General features: G+C 47.7%; 3 protein-coding genes and 2 pseudogenes across 3 annotated transcripts; all 5 read left to right on the top strand.

Moving 5' to 3' along the window:
* The first annotated feature begins 989 nt into the window (after window positions 1-989).
* LOC136550004 (auxin-induced in root cultures protein 12-like) lies at window positions 990-1,987 on the top strand. The gene has a single exon (XM_066541435.1). The coding sequence runs from the start codon at window positions 1,082-1,084 to the stop codon at window positions 1,742-1,744; it is 663 nt and encodes a 220-aa protein (XP_066397532.1). The 5' UTR covers window positions 990-1,081; the 3' UTR covers window positions 1,745-1,987.
* Window positions 1,988-2,785: 798 nt separating this feature from the next.
* Window positions 2,786-7,468, top strand: LOC136548816 (beta-glucosidase 31-like; annotated as a pseudogene).
* An 819-nt stretch (window positions 7,469-8,287) lies between these two features.
* On the top strand, window positions 8,288-12,546 carry LOC136550003 (uncharacterized). Its single transcript, XM_066541433.1, has 2 exons — window positions 8,288-8,515; window positions 10,134-12,546. The coding sequence occupies exon 2, from the start codon at window positions 10,594-10,596 to the stop codon at window positions 11,332-11,334; it is 741 nt and encodes a 246-aa protein (XP_066397530.1). The 5' UTR covers window positions 8,288-8,515; window positions 10,134-10,593; the 3' UTR covers window positions 11,335-12,546.
* On the top strand, window positions 11,699-15,634 carry LOC136548815 (beta-glucosidase 31-like; annotated as a pseudogene).
* Window positions 15,635-16,922: 1,288 nt separating this feature from the next.
* LOC136548814 (uncharacterized) lies at window positions 16,923-18,185 on the top strand. Its single transcript, XM_066540200.1, has one exon. It carries the CDS (start codon window positions 16,923-16,925, stop codon window positions 18,183-18,185), a length of 1,263 nt encoding a protein of 420 aa, XP_066396297.1.
* Window positions 18,186-18,835: the final 650 nt, after the last annotated feature.

Here is an 18,835-nt window from a genome sequence, read left to right as displayed (position 1 = left end):
AGCACGATTAGCTACCCTTTTGCGATTTGCTTGTAAAACTCTCTATTTTTCACCACGTAAGGCCTTTGTTTGGATGCATATGTATGTGTATCCACCTCAATCCACATGTGTTGGAGTGGAATAGAATGAAATTTAATTTAATTTGACTCCAATCCACTTCAATACATGTGGATTGATATAAATACATACGCATCCAAACAAGACCTAAGTGGATATCCTTGCTACCCTAGGCTTCTCTGGGGCGGAACCTGAGAGAACTTGCCAGGCGGACTCCCCAAACTAGGCCGGTTTCTATAGAGTTGCGCTATCTTGGTCCATTTACGACCCGTGTAATCTAGCTCTTGTGCTAGGAAAAAAACAACAAAAATTGCATTTTTTTCATAAATTTTATTAAACTATGTATGAAAAATACTTTGATAATGCATTTATTTGAACAGCAGGAGCTGATGAAGCCATATTTTTCAGGGCTTCATCAGCGACTCCGGCTCACAGTAGCGTCGCACTAGCAGAGCCCAACCAAACCGATGCTCTTGAGTGTTGAGTGTTGGGTTCTCAACCTGAACCTGCAGCGTCCTTGGCTGCCAATGTTTATGGTGAAATCTGCCAAGGAGAAACACCATGCTCGCAAACAGACTGGTCATCAAAATTTTTAGGTGACCTACCGATTTTGTCAATCAATTGTGAAATCGACTAGTGCTTCTAGAATAAAAATCCGGCATATGCACACAATGACACAAATCGACTTGACATTGGTAGAGCAGAGTTCACAACCGTCGTAACTGCATCGCAGACGACCGGAGACGCAAACCACACAAGCGTCTTACCAACCCAGATAGATGTGCGTTTTACGTGCATTTAATTACGTTCCATGCTGCTCTCGCTCTCAACCTCCCAACCAAACTCTACCGTGTTCTACCCGCCCCCATCTCTCCCTCTTTCCAGACCCGCCTATATATGTATGTTCACGACGCAGCTCCTCTCACCATCACATGCACATCAACAACTCCACGGGCGATATCTGTGAATCCGATCAACCAACGTTGTAGGAAGCCAAGCCAGTGAGTGTCCTGAGACGATCGGAATGGCAGCAGCAGCCGCCGCTGTTCGCCATGTCTCCGCCAGCAGCACCTCCGTCTCCCTCGCCATCGTCCTCGCTGCCGTCGCCATCACCTGCTCGTCGTTTCCTCCGAGCAGCGCCGCCGCCAAGGCGGCATCGTGCTCGAGCCAGACCTTCTCGGGCACCGGCGGTGGGCAGCAGCACCCCTACGCGTCGTGCGCGGACCTGCCGCGCCTCGGGGCCACACTGCACTACAACTACACGGCCGCCACCAACACCGTCGCCGTCGCGTTCCGGGCACCGCAGGCCAAGGGCGACGACGGGTGGGTGGCGTGGGGGATCAACCCGAGCGGCCGCACCGGCATGGTCGGCACGCAGGCCGTGGTCGCGTTCCAGCACTCCAACGGCAGCCTCGTTGCGTACCCGACGGTGCTCGACAGCTACGTGCCATCCATGGCGCCCGCGGCGCCCGGTGACCTGGCGTTCCCGGTGTCAGACGTGGCCGCGGAGTACGCAGACGGGAAGCAGATGGTGGTGTACGCGACGCTGGCGCTGCCGGCCGGGAAGGGGAGCAAGTTCACCCAAGTGTGGCAGCAGGGGACTGCGGTGGTGAACGACGTGCCGGCGGCGCACCCCACCACCGGGGACAACATCCTTTCCACCGCCACCATCGATTTCAGCGATTGATGTGTTGGGACTTGGGAGACATACATACAACATACGCTTGCGTGTATCCGGCTGCATGTTCATGCATCATCATGCCCCGTTCTCTACGTCTACTCCTATCTCTTACGGTCTCACCTATGCTGCTATGCCTGCCTGTATAAATAATATTTATCGGTTTATATTTATATATACATACTAAAAAGATATGTTCTTGTATTACAATTGTGTTTATAAGGGTGAGTGTGCGTACGTTGTGAGTGTCTGAATTGTACTGTGTAATAAAAAAAAAGATATGAAATGTTCATGAAAAAACACCGACGGGAATGCTACAACCTACATGTTTATTTATATTTTATTTTTTTCTATAAAATTTAAAGCTTGTAATCTATTTTATGATAACCATGACATTTATTGGAATATTTTCTCATAAATATATCATAATTTTAAATTTCATACTATCTGATTGTTTGATTTGTAGACCATGGATTGATCCAGGTTTAATAATAACGAATTTTGTTTTTAATCATAAGTACATCATCAACTCGATGGTAGGAATTTTTGTTTTTTTATGAAAGAGTCAACGGTTCAAAGACCTTTAATATTAAATTTATTATTTGTTTTTTTGACATTTATGAGGAAAAAAACACAAGACCTACATACTCGTAGGCCATTGGAACACGGGGAATTTGTGAAATTTCTACACATTTCCTATAAACTAGTAAAGTTGAAGAATTGAAACGACCATTCTAACCGTTCAGACATATAAAAAATTGAATCTTGGACGATAGCTGATGAATCAAAATGAATATCCCGCCTTAAAGAAAATGGAACAAATTTTCCTTACTGACATCAGCGATGACTTGGTCAATGAAAGCGACATCTCTGCATAGCTATGTCTTGCGGTCGCCCCCACGCATGCTGACGGGGTCGCGCGCACTCACCATATGCGGCACTGGTCCCGCCTACCGAATACCCCTCCCTCCGCGCGCGCGGTCGGCCGGGTGAAGAGCCAAGAGACCCGCGGAGGTCGGCACGCTGGATCACTGATGAACACGATGACGCCGAAGACACATTCTTGTGGTGCTGCTCTCCTCTTCCTCCAGGCCGGCGGCCTCGATCACCCGGAGTGACTTCCCAGCGGGGTTTGTCTTCGGCGCGGGCTCCTCCGCCTACCAGGTATGGACATGTGGTTCCCATGGCAAAAAGCGAATTTGTGTTAGTGTTAAACTGTTAATGAATCTGATTTGTGCGTCACCCGATCTCGGATATATATGGACATGTGGTTCCCCTGTAATAAGGACACCTTAATTAGTTGATAGAGCTATGTGAACCAGCATTCTAAAGAGAATTATACCTGACATATATCTCCGTTCTTCTACCAATTGGCCATGATTCTCGGTCAGAAATAAAACTACATGAAGCCATTCGGGTCCAGTACTCCAATTTACACATCAAAAAATATTTAATGGATGCCAAAGGGTCTCTAGCTTAGTGGTTAGTGCATCTGAGTAGCATCCAGCAGGCCTGGATCAACTACCCGTAAGAGCGAATTTAAACAGATTTAAAATATAAAAAAATATAAAAAATAGGTTGGGGTTTCTCCTGCTGACTTTGGTAAAAAAAAAAATTAATGGATACCATTGGGCATTAATTTTTCTTGTACATATAAAAGATACTTTCTGATGATAAAGAAGTACTTTCGATGAGTATGACAAATCTAAATACTTTCATGTAAAGTAAAAAAATATATTTAATGGATACCATTGGCCATTAATTTTTCTTGTAAAGTAGTGGCTGGAGAGTCGAATAGATTTGAGTGTACCCATCATAGTGAAATTTCCTCCAAAGTAATTTTGATAAACAAGAATTTTGCTTTCATAAGAATTTTTTTTTGGTTAATCAGTCCCTTTTACCATTTTTCTTCCAAGCTACTGCCTTGGCTTTCATCCAGTCATTTTCTCTTCTTCTCATAAAGTACCTCAGTACGCTTTTTCTAAACATAAATGTAACTCAATAATTCCAAGTGAAGGAACTATCAGATGTAACGTAAAGTAAGGATAAAAAACTCATGGACCTGAAATTTCTGAAGCGATCACACGAGATTCTGGAGACTCGCCTCATTTTGAATTTTCTTGATCTCCATTCGTGCGGTGTCATTTCTGAAGCGATCACGTGAGTTCAGCATCTCCGTGCTGACAGAGACATATGTGTATTGCTTTTCTTTGCGGCGCCCCTCTTGCTCTAGTAATCTAAGCAGTGGAAAAGCAAGCTAGGGCATGTTTGTCAATAGACTCCGCGAACAATGTGCCACTTCCTTACCTTTCTTTTTTCCCCGTAAATCCTTGCCTTTCTTTCCTCCATTGGTTCAGCTAGATGGCATTGTGTTGTTGGTTAGTATTGCCTTAACTATATATCTCTCTCTGTCTGACAGTTTAATTTTGTGGATCTATCTTTAATCCCTGTTCGTTGCAATAAAGTCATGTTGTTTGAAATTCTGGATCTGCAAAAGTAGCACTGGGGTCACGGTTTTTACTCTTTGACATTCAATCATTGTGCAATTAAATATGGTGTTTGGTGCATATGTTTCCTCTGCAATTGGATTGTTCTTGAGACGATCTCTTCTATTTTCTGTGAGAAAACTACAGTACAGATGTTCAAGTTCAAGGGCTGGAAAAGTAGTATAATCAGGGAGGAAAAAAATCAACTATCACCTCATAAAAAATGATAAATATCTTATTTTATGTTCCCCAAAATTTGGTTATTTACTGAGATGACTAGATGAGCATCTGTTGACTTGTGCAGGTTGAAGGTGCAGTTGCTGAGGATGGAAGAAATGCTAGCATCTGGGACACATTCACACACGAAGGTTATGGTCTCATTATTGCTGATTAGTAATCCTAGTGTATTTCAGCTTCATAATTCTGAAGGTGATACTTAAATACCACAGGCCATTCTTCTGACAATGCTACAGGCGATGTAACGGCAGATCAGTATCACAAGTACAAGGCAAGTTTTTGAGCAAAAATTTTTGCTGATAAACTTTTCAGATGAAGATCATGGTTTCAAACTTACAACAATTTGTTATTTTACATGTTATAACAGGAAGACGTAAAGCTTTTGCATGAATTAGGTGTCGATGCATATAGAATGTCGATTGCCTGGCCTCGACTTATTCCCGGTAACACCTTGGACAGAGTATCAACTGAACCACTGAACAAAAAGTATGTTAGTGTGTTTCATTATTCGATTGTCGGTTCAGCTCTACTGATTTTTTATATAACATTTTTACTCCACTTAGATGGTCGGGGAGCTGTAAATCCAAAGGGATTGGACTGTTGGTCCCGAGATCTCCGGCACGGGTTCTCACTGTCGTTGCCGACCACACACACTACGGCTGGATGTAGAAGAAGGGAGGGAGAACATAGCGCGCACACACAGCACAAGCATCAGCGTTGGCCGGAGCTCTGCAGAGGAGATGGCAAAACTGAACTCGCTCTCTTTACTGAGTTGCAGTGGGAAGCTATATATACAACTCTACCCATCTAATCCTAGTATACACATGCCAGGCTGCCATGCTGCTACAGTGACAAGATGTGACAGCAGGGTTGACTTTAGCGCCTACCCCTTTTGTTGCTATAGTGCGGCAAGAGAGCCTTTTTGGCGTCTGCCCGTGCCGCCCGTTCAGAGATGGGAGAGCAGTAGATTACTTTACATGGAGTACTACAACAATCTGATAGATGAACTTCTGAGCTATGGTATTTGATCTTTTCTTTGAATTTTTTGTCAATCATATTTGGTACTTGAGTCTCTAACTGTGCAATTATGTATGATGCATCTCTTCTTTTTGCTGTTAATGTAGGAATACAACCTCATGTAACGATCTATCATTTCGATTTTCCTCAGGCACTTCAAGATGAATACAATGGGCTGATTAGTCGTAAATTAATGTACCTGACATCCTAACCCTTAACCTTACTGCAACCACATGTACAAAGAGACGAAGGGTTATTTACTACATTTGCATTTTGTGCCTTTGTGTAGAGAGGACTTCACTGCGTATGCAGATGTATGCTTTAAGAACTTTGGCAACAGGGTGAAGTACTGGAGCACTGTCAATGAGCCTAACATTGAAACGGTTGGTGGATACGACGAAGGAATTCTGCCGCCACAGCGGTGCTCATCGCCGTTCGGCTTCCCTTGCAATGGCGGCAACTCCACCACAGAGCCATTCATAGCAGCACACCACCTTCTGCTTGCACATGCCTCAGCAGTGTCATTGTATAGAGAGAAGTACCAGGTTTGATATGTTGCCATCTCTTTTCAAATCAAACCTGACATTGCTGGATGAGACATTCTCAGAGATATGACATTTTGCTTGCTGACCAGGCAGAGCAAGGAGGACAAATTGGACTGACTTTGCTTGCTTGGTGGTTTGAGCCCGCAACACAAACTCCGGATGATGCAGCATCAGCTGAAAGGATGAAGGAATTCCACATTGGATGGTTAGTTACGTTCCATTATATTCTCAGGTTTCAGGCAGACAACTTACTGTGTAACTGCATGTGAAATGTCTGTTTATGATTTTGGTTCATGCATCCTATAATCTATGTTGACTACCCTCCAGTGATGCAGAAGAATGTCGGGTCAAGGTTACCATCTTTCACTGATGAAGAAAGGAAAAAAGTAAAGGGGTCATTCGATTTCGTTGGATTTAACCACTACATTGTCGTCCATGTGAGAGCTGATCTTAATCAACTGAAACAGAAACTGAGAGATTACATGGGTGATGCAGCTGTGAAATTTGATAGTAAGAGCCCTAAGAGCTTATATACTTTTGTAATGGTTCAAAGTACAGTTGTAATCACGGATGAGCTGAACTTTTGCAGTACTACTCTTGATGTCAGGCAACCAGTTCCCGATCAGGTTGACAATTGATTTTAAGACATCCAAACCATGGGCTCTGAAGAAATTGCTGAAGCATGTTCGACTGAAATACAAGAACCCAGCAGTCATGATTCATGAAAATGGTAACTTGGCCAGAATTCTGTCCAGAATTTCTCTCACAAGAAATGAACAACATTTCGCAGCCGATGCGCATCATATGAAGAGTATAGAGTCATATTGTGCATTTTTCTTGTTCATATCAGGAGCTGCCAACCGACCTGATCCGTCAGGTGGAAACAGCTACGACGACGAGTTCAGGTCGCAGTTCTTGCAGGATTACATCGAGGCCACGCTTCAATCCATCAGGTACCAATACTATTCAGTAAACTCTGCATTCGAGGTTCTTGCTTTACTGAAGTTTTCATCACGACTGTGTCAGGCAGCAGGTGAGTTCTGAAAATGATGGCATCCTTGTTCTGAAATATAATCTACTCTCCTTTCTGCACCCAGGGATGGATCAAACGTGCGTGGGTACTTCGTCTGGTCATTCCTAGACATGTTCGAGTACCTGTTCGGTTACCGCCTCCGGTTCGGCCTCTACGGCGTCGACATCAGCTCGCCGGCGAGGACGAGGTACCAGAGGCACTCATCGCGGTGGTACTCCAGCTTCCTCCACGGTGGAGAGCTCAGGCCGGTGGCTCTGCTGGACAGGGCGTACTACCGGTGATAAGGCTTTCGAGAAGGATTCCTAGTGATCAGAGCGCGAATAATCATGGGCATCGTTGGGTGGTATAGAACATGTTTTTGTTTAGGAAAATGTTGCTCGTGCACACTCGTGTTCGTGTGTCCATGAAAATGCAAACTAAGCTGCTATGCCTGCCTGTATAAATAATATTTATCGGTTTATATTTATATATACATACTAAAAAGATATGTTCTTGTATTACAATTGTGTTTATAAGGGTGAGTGTGCGTACGTTGTGAGTGTCTGAATTGTACTGTGTAATAAAAAAAAAGATATGAAATGTTCATGAAAAAACACCGACGGGAATGCTACAACCTACATGTTTATTTATATTTTATTTTTTTCTATAAAATTTAAAGCTTGTAATCTATTTTATGATAACCATGACATTTATTGGAATATTTTCTCATAAATATATCATAATTTTAAATTTCATACTATCTGATTGTTTGATTTGTAGACCATGGATTGATCCAGGTTTAATAATAACGAATTTTGTTTTTAATCATAAGTACATCATCAACTCGATGGTAGGAATTTTTGTTTTTTTATGAAAGAGTCAACGGTTCAAAGACCTTTAATATTAAATTTATTATTTGTTTTTTTGACATTTATGAGGAAAAAACACAAGACCTACGTACTCGTAGGCCATTGGAACACGGGGAATTTGTGAAATTTCTACACATTTCCTATAAACTAGTAAAGTTGAAGAATTGAAACGACCATTCTAACCGTTCAGACATATAAAAAATTGAATCTTGGACGATAGCTGATGAATCAAAATGAATATCCCGCCTTAAAGAAAATGGAACAAATTTTCCTTACTGACATCAGCGATGACTTGGTCAATGAAAGCGACATCTCTGCATAGCTATGTCTTGCGGTCGCCCCCACGCATGCTGACGGGGTCGCGCGCACTCACCATATGCGGCACTGGTCCCGCCTACCGAATACCCCTCCCTCCGCGCGCGCGGTCGGCCGGGTGAAGAGCCAAGAGACCCGCGGAGGTCGGCACGCTGGATCACTGATGAACACGATGACGGCGAAGACACATTCTTGTGGTGCTGCTCTCCTCTTCCTCCTGACCGGCGGCCTCGATCACCCGGAGTGACTTCCCATTCCCAGCGGGGTTTGTCTTCGGCGCGGGCTCCTCCGCCTACCAGGTATGTATGTTCCCATGGCGAAAAGCGAATTTGTGTTAGTGTTAAACTGTTAATGAATCTGATTTGTGCGTCACCCGATCTCGGATATATATGGACATGTGGTTCCCCTGTAATAAGGACACCTTAATTAGTTGATAGAGCTATGTGAACCAGCATTCTAAAGAAAATTATACCTGACATATATCTCCGTTCTTCTACCAATTGGCCATGATTCTCGGTCAGAAATAAAACTACATGAAGCCATTCGGGTCCAGTACTCCAATTTACACATCAAAAAATATTTAATGGATGCCAAAGGGTCTCTAGCTTAGTGGTTAGAGCATCTGAGTAGCATCCAGCAGACCTGGATCAACTACCCGTAAGAGCGAATTTAAACAGATTTAAAATATAAAAAAATATAAAAAATAGGTTGGGGTTTCTCCTGCTGACTTCGGTAAAAAAAAAATTAATGGATACCGTTGGGCATTAATTTTTCTTGTACATATAAAAGATACTTTCTGATGATAAGTACTTTCGATGAGTATGACAAATCTAAATACTTTCATGTAAAGTAAAAAAATATATTTAATGGATACCATTGGCCATTAATTTTTCTTGTAAAGTAGTGGCTGGAGAGTCGAATAGATTTGAGTGTACCCATCATAGTGAAATTTCCTCCAAAGTAATTTTGATAAACAAGAATTTTGCTTTCATAAGAATTTTTTTTTGGTTAATCAGTCCCTTTTACCATTTTTCTTCCAAGCTACTGCCTTGGCTTTCATCCAGTCATTTTCTCTTCTTCTCATAAAGTACCTCAGTACGCTTTTTCTAAACATAAATGTAACTCAATAATTCCAAGTGAAGGAACTATCAGATGTAACGTAAAGTAAGGAACAAAAACTCATGGAGCTGAAATTTCTGAAGCGATCACACGAGATTCTGGAGACTCGCCTCATTTTGAATTTTCTTGATCTCCATTCGTGCGGTGTCATTTCTGAAGCGATCACATGAGTTCAGCATCTCCGTGCTGACAGAGACATATGTGTATTGCTTTTCTTTGTGGCGCCCCTCTTGCTCTAGTAATCTAAGCAGTGGAAAAGCAAGCTAGGGCATGTTTGTCAATAGACTCCGCGAACAATGTGCCACTTCCTTACCTTTCTTTTTTCCCCGTAAATCCTTGCCTTTCTTTCCTCCATTGGTTCAGCTAGATGGCATTATGTTGTTGGTTAGTATTGCCTTAACTATATCTCTCTCTCTCTGTCTGACAGTTTAATTTTGTGGACCTATCTTTAATCCCTGTTCGTTGCAATAAAGTCATGCTGTATGAAATTCTGGATCTGCAAAAGTAGCACTGGGGTCACGGTTTTTACTCTTTGACATTCAATCATTGTGCAATTAAATATGGTGTTTGGTGCATAAGTTTCCTCTGCAATTGGATTGTTCTTGAGACGATCTCTTCTATTTTCTGTGAGAAAACTACAGTACAGATGTTCAAGTTCAAGGGCTGGAAAAGTAGTATAATGAGGGAGGAAAAAAATCAACTATCACCTCATAAAAAATCATAAATATCCTATTTTATGTTCCCCAAAATTTGGTTATTTACTGAGATGACTAGATGAGCATCTGTTGACTTGTGCAGGTTGAAGGTGTTATGACCGGCATCCCCTATGCCAGGCGCAGGCCCAATAGTGGCTAGGGGACTGGTCTGTTAAGGGGCTTAGATGCCCAATTTATCGCTTATTTGGTATTTTCTTAGAGATAGATATAGTTCCTTAATTATATCATCTATAGGGAAGAATAAATACTTGTAATCGGGGGATGATTGGAATTAAGCAGAAAGCAACAATCAAGTTGCTGGCTTCCCTTGGGAGCCAGCCGTCCCTGCCCTGTCTCTCCCTCGTGTGAACAGTACCCGCGTACTGTAGCGCTACGCGAACCCTAGGGCTGCAGCAGCAGCCGCCACTCTCGCCGCCACGGCCTCTCGCCGACGTCGAGAGTATAGACCACGTCCTCCCCTCTTCCACCCCTATAACCTGCGCAGCAACGCCGGTAGGGCATCAAGTCCTATCAATCTGGTATCAGAGATCTCTGGTTCGATCATGTCCAGCCCTCTACCGAGTTCTTCCCACCCGCCGCCGCCGCACACCCACCCGCCGCCACCCGCGTCTTCGTCAGCGTTGCTGCCCCACACAACATGCGCGCTGGTGTCCTCAGGGGCGATTGCGCCCTCTGCCCCGGCGCCGTCCGCCCTCGTCCTCACCCCGGAGCAGATGACGCCCACAATCCTGGAATTAGGGCAGGCCGTGGTGGGCATCAGGGCCTTCCTCGTCGGGCCCTATGAGCCCCAGCCGCAGCCCCAGCTGCCACCTCCGCCGCCGCTTCACAAACAGCAGCTACCCCCACCGCCGCTGCCCTCGGCCGCGACCACGGCGCCGGTCATCTCGTACCAGTATGGGATGCCCTACGACGGGACTGCGACAACCTCGTTCCCAGCCGCGCCGCCGCCGTCCCAGGGCGTTCCCATCCAGCAGATCAAGTTCCCGCCGTCGCCGTCACCGCTTCCGGCTTGGATCACCGATTCGTCGAAACCCATCTACACGGCGCCCAGTACCCAGCCGCACCTACCGCCGCTTCTAACCACCGGGGCTGTCATGGCGCCTAGCGGCGCCCTGGCTCCGGGCATCCTCTACGGCGGGGTGGACGGCCCCCTGTTCCACGGCGGCAGCCTCATGCCGACGCTGTCCGCCGCGTCGCCCTCGCTGGACAGCACGTGCGCGGCGCCCTCGGCCGCCGCCCAAGTTTTACAAGTTGGAGTTCGCCACATGCGATGGCTCCGTTGATCCCCTGAATTGGCTCAACCAGTGTGAGCAATTCTTTCAGGGTCAGCGCACGCTTGCCTCCGACCGTACCTGGCTCGCCTCCTATCATCTCCGGGGGGTGGCCCAGACTTGGTACTACGCCCTCGAGCATGACGAGGGCATGCCACCGTGGGAGCGCTTTAAGGAGCCGTGTCGTCTACGCTTCGGCCCTCCGATCCGCGGGAGTCGGCTGGCTGAGCTGGGCCGGCTGCCTTTTGTTTCCACTGTGCAGGAGTTCGCAGATCGCTTCTAGGCGGTGGCATGTCACACCCGGGACGTCTCCACGCGTCAGCGGGCTGAGCTCTTCGTTGGTGGCCTTCCGGAACATATCCAGGTGGACGTGGAGATGCGCGACCCCCCGGACCTCCAGACGGCCTTGTACTACGCCCGGGGGTTCGAGCGTCGTGCGGCTGCCATGCAGCAGGCGCCGGCTCCGCGTCAGGGTCAGCCTCCTCCGGCTCGCGCACCCGGGGCGGACCAGGCGGGGCAGGCCCCCGCTGCGGCCAATGCGGCCCCCACAACGCCCCTGTTTCGCCGCCTTACACGGGCGGAGCAGCTGGAACGTCGTCGCCAAGGACTATGCTACAACTGCGACGAGCCCTACGTCCCTGGACATGTGTGTCAGGGGCTCTTCTACCTAGAGTCCGGGGACTACATTGAGGAGGTCGCCGCGCCCGCCGAATACGGGGACGCGGCCATACCACCAGAGGACTCTTGACGACTTCCACGAGCACTTCCCCGACTTCCAACTCGAGGACGAGTTGTTTGCGTAGGCGGGGAGAGATGTTATGACCGGCATCCCTTATGGCAGGCGCAGGCCCAATAGTGGCTAGGGGCTGGTCTGTTAAGGGGCTTAGAGGCCCAATTTATCATTTATTTGGTATTTTCTTAGAGATAGATATAGTTCCTTAATTATAGCATCTATAGGGAATGATAAATACTTGTAATCGGGGGATAATTGGAATTAAGCAGAAAGCAACAATCAAGTTGCTGGCTTCCCTTGGGAGTCAGTTGTCCCTGCCCTCTCTCTCCCTCGTGTGAACAGTACCCCCATACTGTAGCGCTACGCGAACCCTAGGGCTGCAGCAGCAGCCGCCGCTCTCGCCGCGGCGGCCCCTCGCCGACGTCGAGAGTACAGACCACGTCCTTCTCTCTTTCACCCCTATAACCTGCGCAGCAACGCCAGTAGGACATCAAGTCCTATCAGAAGGTGCAGTTGCCGAGGATGGAAGAAATGCTAGGATCTGGGACACATTCACACACGAAGGTTATGGTCTCATTATTGCTGATTAGTAATCCTAGTGTATTTCAGCTTCATAATTCTGAAGGTGATACTTAAATACCACAGGCCATTCTTCTGACAATGCTACAGGCGATGTAACGGCAGATCAGTATCACAAGTACAAGGCAAGTTTTTGAGCAAATTTTTTTGCTGATAAACTTTTCAGATGAAGATCATGGTTTCAAACTTACAACAATTTGTTATTTTACATGTTATAACAGGAAGACGTAAAGCTTTTGCATGAATTAGGTGTCGATGCATATAGAATGTCGATTGTCTGGCCTCGACTTATTCCCGGTAACACCTTAGACAGAGTAAGTATGTTAGTGTGTTTCAGAATTCGCTTGTCGGTTCAGCTCTACTGATTTTTTATATAACATTTTTACTCCACTTAGATGGTCGGGGAGCTGTAAATCCAAAGGGATTGGAGTGTTGGTCCGAGATCTCCGGCACAGGTGAGCCAACCGCTCACTGTTGTTGCCGATCACACACACTACGGCTGGACGTAGGAGAAGGGAGGGAGAACAGAGCGCGCACACACAGCACAAGCACCAGCGTTGGCCGGAGCTCTGCAGAGGAGATGGCAAAACTGAACTCGCTCTCTTTACTGAGTTGCAGTGGGAAGCTATATATACAACTCTACCCATCTAATCCTAGTACACACATGCCAGGCTGCCATGCTGCTACAGTGACTAGATGTGACAGTAGGGTTGACTTTGGCGCCTGCCCCTGCTGTGACTACAGTGCGACATGAGAGCCTTTCGACGCCTGTCCCTACCGCGGCTACAGTGCAGCAGCAGGGAGCCCTTTCGGCGCCTGCCCGTGCCGCTCGTTCAGAGATGGGAGCAGATTACTTTACATGGAGTAATACAACAATCTGATAGATGAACTTCTGAGCTATGGTATTTGATCTTTTCTTTGAATTTTTTGTCAATCATATTTGGTACTTGAGTCTCTAACTGTGCAATTATGTATGATGCATCTCTTCTTTTTGCTGTTAATGTAGGAATACAACCTCATGTAACGATCTATCATTTCGATTTTCCTCAGGCACTTCAAGATGAATACAATGGGCTGATTAGTCGTAAATTCATGTACCTGACATCCTAACCCTTAACCTTACTGCAACCACATGTACAAAGAGACGAAGGGTTATTTACTACATTTGCATTTTGTGCCTTTGTGTAGAGAGGACTTCACTGCGTATGCAGATGTATGCTTTAAGAACTTTGGCAACAGGGTGAAGTACTGGAGCACTGTCAATGAGCCTAACATTGAAACGGTTGGTGGATACGACGAAGGAATTCTGCCGCCACAGCGGTGCTCATCGCCATTCGGCTTCCCTTGCAATGGCGGCAACTCCACCACAGAGCCATACATAGCAGCACACCACCTTCTGCTTGCACATGCCTCAGCAGTGTCATTGTATAGAGAGAAGTACCAGGTTTGATATGTTGCCATCTCTTTTCAAATCAAACCTGACATTGCTGGATGAGACATTCTCACAGATATGACATTTTGCTTGCTGACCAGGCAGAGCAAGGAGGACAAATTGGACTGACTTTGCTTGCTTGGTGGTTTGAGCCCGCAACACAAACTCCGGATGATGCAGCATCAGCTGAAAGGATGAAGGAATTCCACATTGGATGGTTAGTTACGTTCCATTATATTCTCAGGTTTCAGGCAGACAACTTACTGTGTAACTGCATGTGAAATGTCTGTTTATGATTTAGGTTCATGCATCCTATAGTCTATGTCGACTACCCTCCAGTGATGCAGAAGAATGTCGGGTCAAGGTTACCATCTTTCACTGATGAAGAAAGGAAAAAAGTAAAGGGGTCATTCGATTTCGTTGGATTTAACCACTACATTGTCGTCCATGTGAGAGCTGATCTTAATCAACTGAAACAGAAACTGAGAGATTACATGGGTGATGCAGCTGTGAAATTTGATAGTAAGAGCCCTAAGAGCTTATATACTTTTGTAATGGTTCAAAGTACAGTTGTAATCACGGATGAGCTGAACTTTTGCAGTACGACTCTTGATGTCAGGCAACCAGTTCCCGATCAGGTTGACAATTGATTTTAAGACATCCAAACCATGGGCTCTGAAGAAATTGCTGAAGCATGTTCGAGTGAAATACAAGAACCCAGCAGTCATGATTCATGAAAATGGTAACTTGGCCAGAATTCTGTCCAGAATTTCTCTCACAAGAAATGAACAACATTTCGCAGCCGATGCGCATCATATGAAGAGTATAGAGTCATATTGTGCATTTTTCTTGTTCATATCAGGAGCTGCCAACCGACCTGATCCGTCAGGTGGAAACAGCTACGACGACGAGTTCAGGTCGCAGTTCTTGCAGGATTACATCGAGGCCACGCTTCAATCCATCAGGTACCAATACTATTCAGTAAACTCTGCATTCGAGGTTCTTGCTTTACTGAAGTTTTCATCACGACTGTGTCAGGCAGCAGGTGAGTTCTGAAAATGATGGCATCCTTGTTCTGAAATATACGGCCTGTTCGGGAGGCCGTAAACGATCGTGAATTATTTACTGCTGGCTGATTTGGTGTGAGAGAAAAACACTGTTCTCGGCTGGAAATTTACGATCGTTTACGAGCAAGCGAATCTACTCTCCTTTCTGCACCCAGGGATGGATCAGACGTGCGTGGGTACTTCGTCTGGTCATTCCTAGACATGTTCGGTTACCGCCTCCGGTTCGGCCTCTACGGTGTCGACATCAGCTCGCCGGCGAGGACGAGGTACCAGAGGCACTCATCGCGGTGGTACTCCAGCTTCCTCCACGGTGGAGAGCTCAGGCCGGTGGCTCTGCTGGACAGGGCGTACTACCGGTGATAAGGCTTTCGAGAAGGATTCCTAGTGATCAGAGCGCGAATAATCATGGGCATCGTTGGGTGGTATAGAACATGTTTTTGTTTAGGAAAATGTTGCTCGTGCACACTCGTGTTCGTGTGTCCATGTAAATGCAAACTAAGACTGTCTCCGACGAGGAGACGCAAACCCAAAATACGTCCTCTACAGTAGTTTTACCTACCAAAAACACTCTCCAACAGCTGACCCAGACACACGACCCATTTTGCATATCGACCGAAGCGATACGCAAAAAAGCATCCCCTCTCTCCTCGGTACGCAAATCTCCGATGGTGGCCCGCCCGCACACGCCTCCGCAACGCCGAGGTGGCCCGCTCCCGCACTGGCCGCGCCGCCGGCCCCGCTCGTCCGCGCTCGCTCGCGTCGGCACCGCTCGCCAACGGCGGCAGCGCCGCCGCGCCAGTGTCGACCCCGCTCGCCCGCGCTCGGGCGCCGCGTGCGCTCGTCTGGCGTCCGCATGACCTCGTGCGCGGCGTCGGCGGACGAGGCCACCACGACGCGGAGCTCGCCGAGGCGGAGCAGCATGAGCGGGCCGCCGCCGAGGCGCCGCACCAGGTCGCGCATGGCGCGGTGCGGGAGCGCACCCGCGAGGTGGCTGACCACCGGGAGCGCCCGCGGCGACGGAGGAGGGAGCGGCGCCGCGCCGCTGCGCCGGCGCCGGGCCGCCGAATGGTGGAGGCCGAGGAGTGGGATGGGGGCGAGCAAATGATTCAAGAGGAGGAGGAGGAGGTAGTAGCTGTAGTGAAGTGGGAGCTCGGATATTTTTGCGGATGCAGGGATTTGGAGCTCCTCTGTTGGAGAGGTGAAGTTACGGGGATGTAACATTTTTACTGTACATTACCCAAATCGTGAAATGGGTCTCACGTATGGGTTACGCTGTTGGAGTCGAGCCAATTTTGAGCGTCAACAACTCGGTTACTCCGAGTGCTCGATCGCGCGGTTGTGGTAGGGCAGGAGGTCATGGAGAGGAGACCGGGGCACGGTTATATGGGCTCGACTGCCCAGTGTGTTATTACTTATTAGGCCCGCGAATGCCACGGGCCCTTGCAAAACCAAGCATGGTGGGCACACGGCCCAACTGCAAACCTGAAGAGACGTGGGTCGTCGGAAGCTGAAGGATCGCCCGTCGTATGAAGTACAAACGATCGGAACGGCGTGCTCATGCCGCATCTTCCCAAGAACTGGAGTAATGGCCGCCGGCGCCGCCCACCACCCGGTGGACGTTTGGAGTTCCAACTCCTCGAACGCGCTGCAAACGATGGGTTAATGCACGCAAGACCAACCATTTATATCGAAATGAATCCCTGCTTCAACCTCTCCACAGTCCACAGCCTCCAATCCATTTCCTCAATCAAGCCTGAAGCCAGCTGCTGTGCACCGACCGAGAACGGCAATGGCAGGCTGGTCGTCGCTCCCTGGCGACCTCATCAACCGCATCGCCGACCGGCTCCTGGCCACGGACGACCTCGACTACTACATGGACTTCCGCGCCGTGTGCCGCGGCTGGCGCTCCTCCACCGCCGACCCCAAGAGCAGCCCGCGGGAACCGCGCTTCCGGCCGCGCCAGTGGGCCATGCTCGACGAGGTCCACCAGAGCGACGCGCGCCTCTTCGTCAACGCCGGCACCGGGCGCTTCGTCCGCAGGGACCTGCCGCTGCTCCGCAGGTACTTCGTCGTCGCAGGCGCCGCCGGCGGCATGGTCGTTCTCGCAGGGAGAACCGCCCCGCACGCCGCTCGCGTCCTCAACCCTTTCACCGGCGCCATGGTTAGTTTCGAGGCGCCTGTGCCTTCCGAGGTTAAAGTCGCTGCTCATGTGATCGGCTCCTCGCCGACGCTCGTCCTGCTCTGTGAAGATTCTCGCACGATCTACTGGGCTGATCCTGACAGCAAAAGTTTCATGGCACACAAGGAGGAACACTTTGCTCATCCTCTAATCAAGCTGGCCCTCGAAGGAGGCATCTACGCTGCTGCACAAGAGGATGGATCTTTGGAGTCGCTTCTTTTCCTTGAGGCTAACAAGATCTTGGATCTGGTAGCTGAGCCGTTCGCTGAGTATTTTGCCGGTGGCGCTGAAGGGCAAGCCAGGAAGAACCGTTGTTTCCTAGTGGAATCTGCAGGGGAAATGCTGATCGTCTTCAAGCTGCCTCATCGCGTCGAGGTCTTCAGGATCGACACCGGGACCGATCTGCTCGAACGGGTGATGAACCTAGGCAGCCGAGCCCTCTTCATCGGGGACTGCAGGTGCCTGTCCGTGGACGCTGACAAGTTCGCGTCCGTGGAAGCCAACTGCGTCTACTACGTCGTGGAGGAGCCGTGGTACGATGTGTGCGTGTACAGCCTCAAGGACGAGACGGAAGTGAGGGCCGGTGGAGCCATAGATTCTTTCAACCCCATCACCCCCTCCGTCGACCCTCCATTCTCTGAAGTTCAGCTCCTCTGCTGCTACACTTTTGTGGTCCGGTACTCTCAGCTTGGCTGGAATCAGATGGTACTCTCAGGCTTGGCTAGAATCAGATTTTCTCGTTTTGAACAGGTGGTGCTTGCACCGATGTTTTCTCGTTTTGAACAGGTGGTGCTTGCACCAGGATTGGTCGATGAGCTTGCTGGCTATTTCTCCGAATCTGATGACTTCTCAGACATTGAGCATCTTATGTGATCTACTATTTGATTATTAGTATACCTTGTTCAGATTCCATTTCCTCTATAGTGAGTGCTGTTCTTGATTGATACTATATATATGGATATGACTTAAGTTGTCTATCTGCATCAGGATGATGTCTGACTTTTTAGTTATTACCTGTAGTATTACCATTCATGGTATGGTAAGCAGTGTAATCTTGTCCCCTGCAGTTCAAAATGTTGCCTCTTTTTTCTATGTTTCCTCTTATTTTTGTAATTTTCTTTGCGTCCGCTATTTACGGGCACGGCCTGACGCACGCCGTTGTACATCCACCATGCCGTAGATACAGTGGCCTGCAGCTACACTGGCTCGCTTCTAGTTTGTGGCCACTAGAGAAAATCTTGTATCTTATTTATGGTAGTATTATCTCAAAAGAAACTTAGTTTTTGAAAGAGAATAGAAATTACCATATATTAATCAAAAAAGGGAAAGAAGCATACCACGTTAGATTTTATGAACATCTAACCTTGTACATTGAATCTATCTCTACTATAATGAATCAATCAAAATTATACTAGATCCCCTAAGGAAACATCCCCCCGCTGAGAGCCTCCAACCATTGTGTACCTAGGAAAATACACACATGAATTCAGTCTTCGTTAAAATCAAGAGCTACTAAAACACCT

Source organism: Miscanthus floridulus, chromosome 4 (genome assembly GCF_019320115.1).
Source record: "Miscanthus floridulus cultivar M001 chromosome 4, ASM1932011v1, whole genome shotgun sequence".
NCBI lineage: Eukaryota > Viridiplantae > Streptophyta > Magnoliopsida > Poales > Poaceae > Miscanthus > Miscanthus floridulus.
Note: the sequence above shows the minus strand (reverse complement) of the source record. Positions and strands in the feature narration are given on the sequence as shown.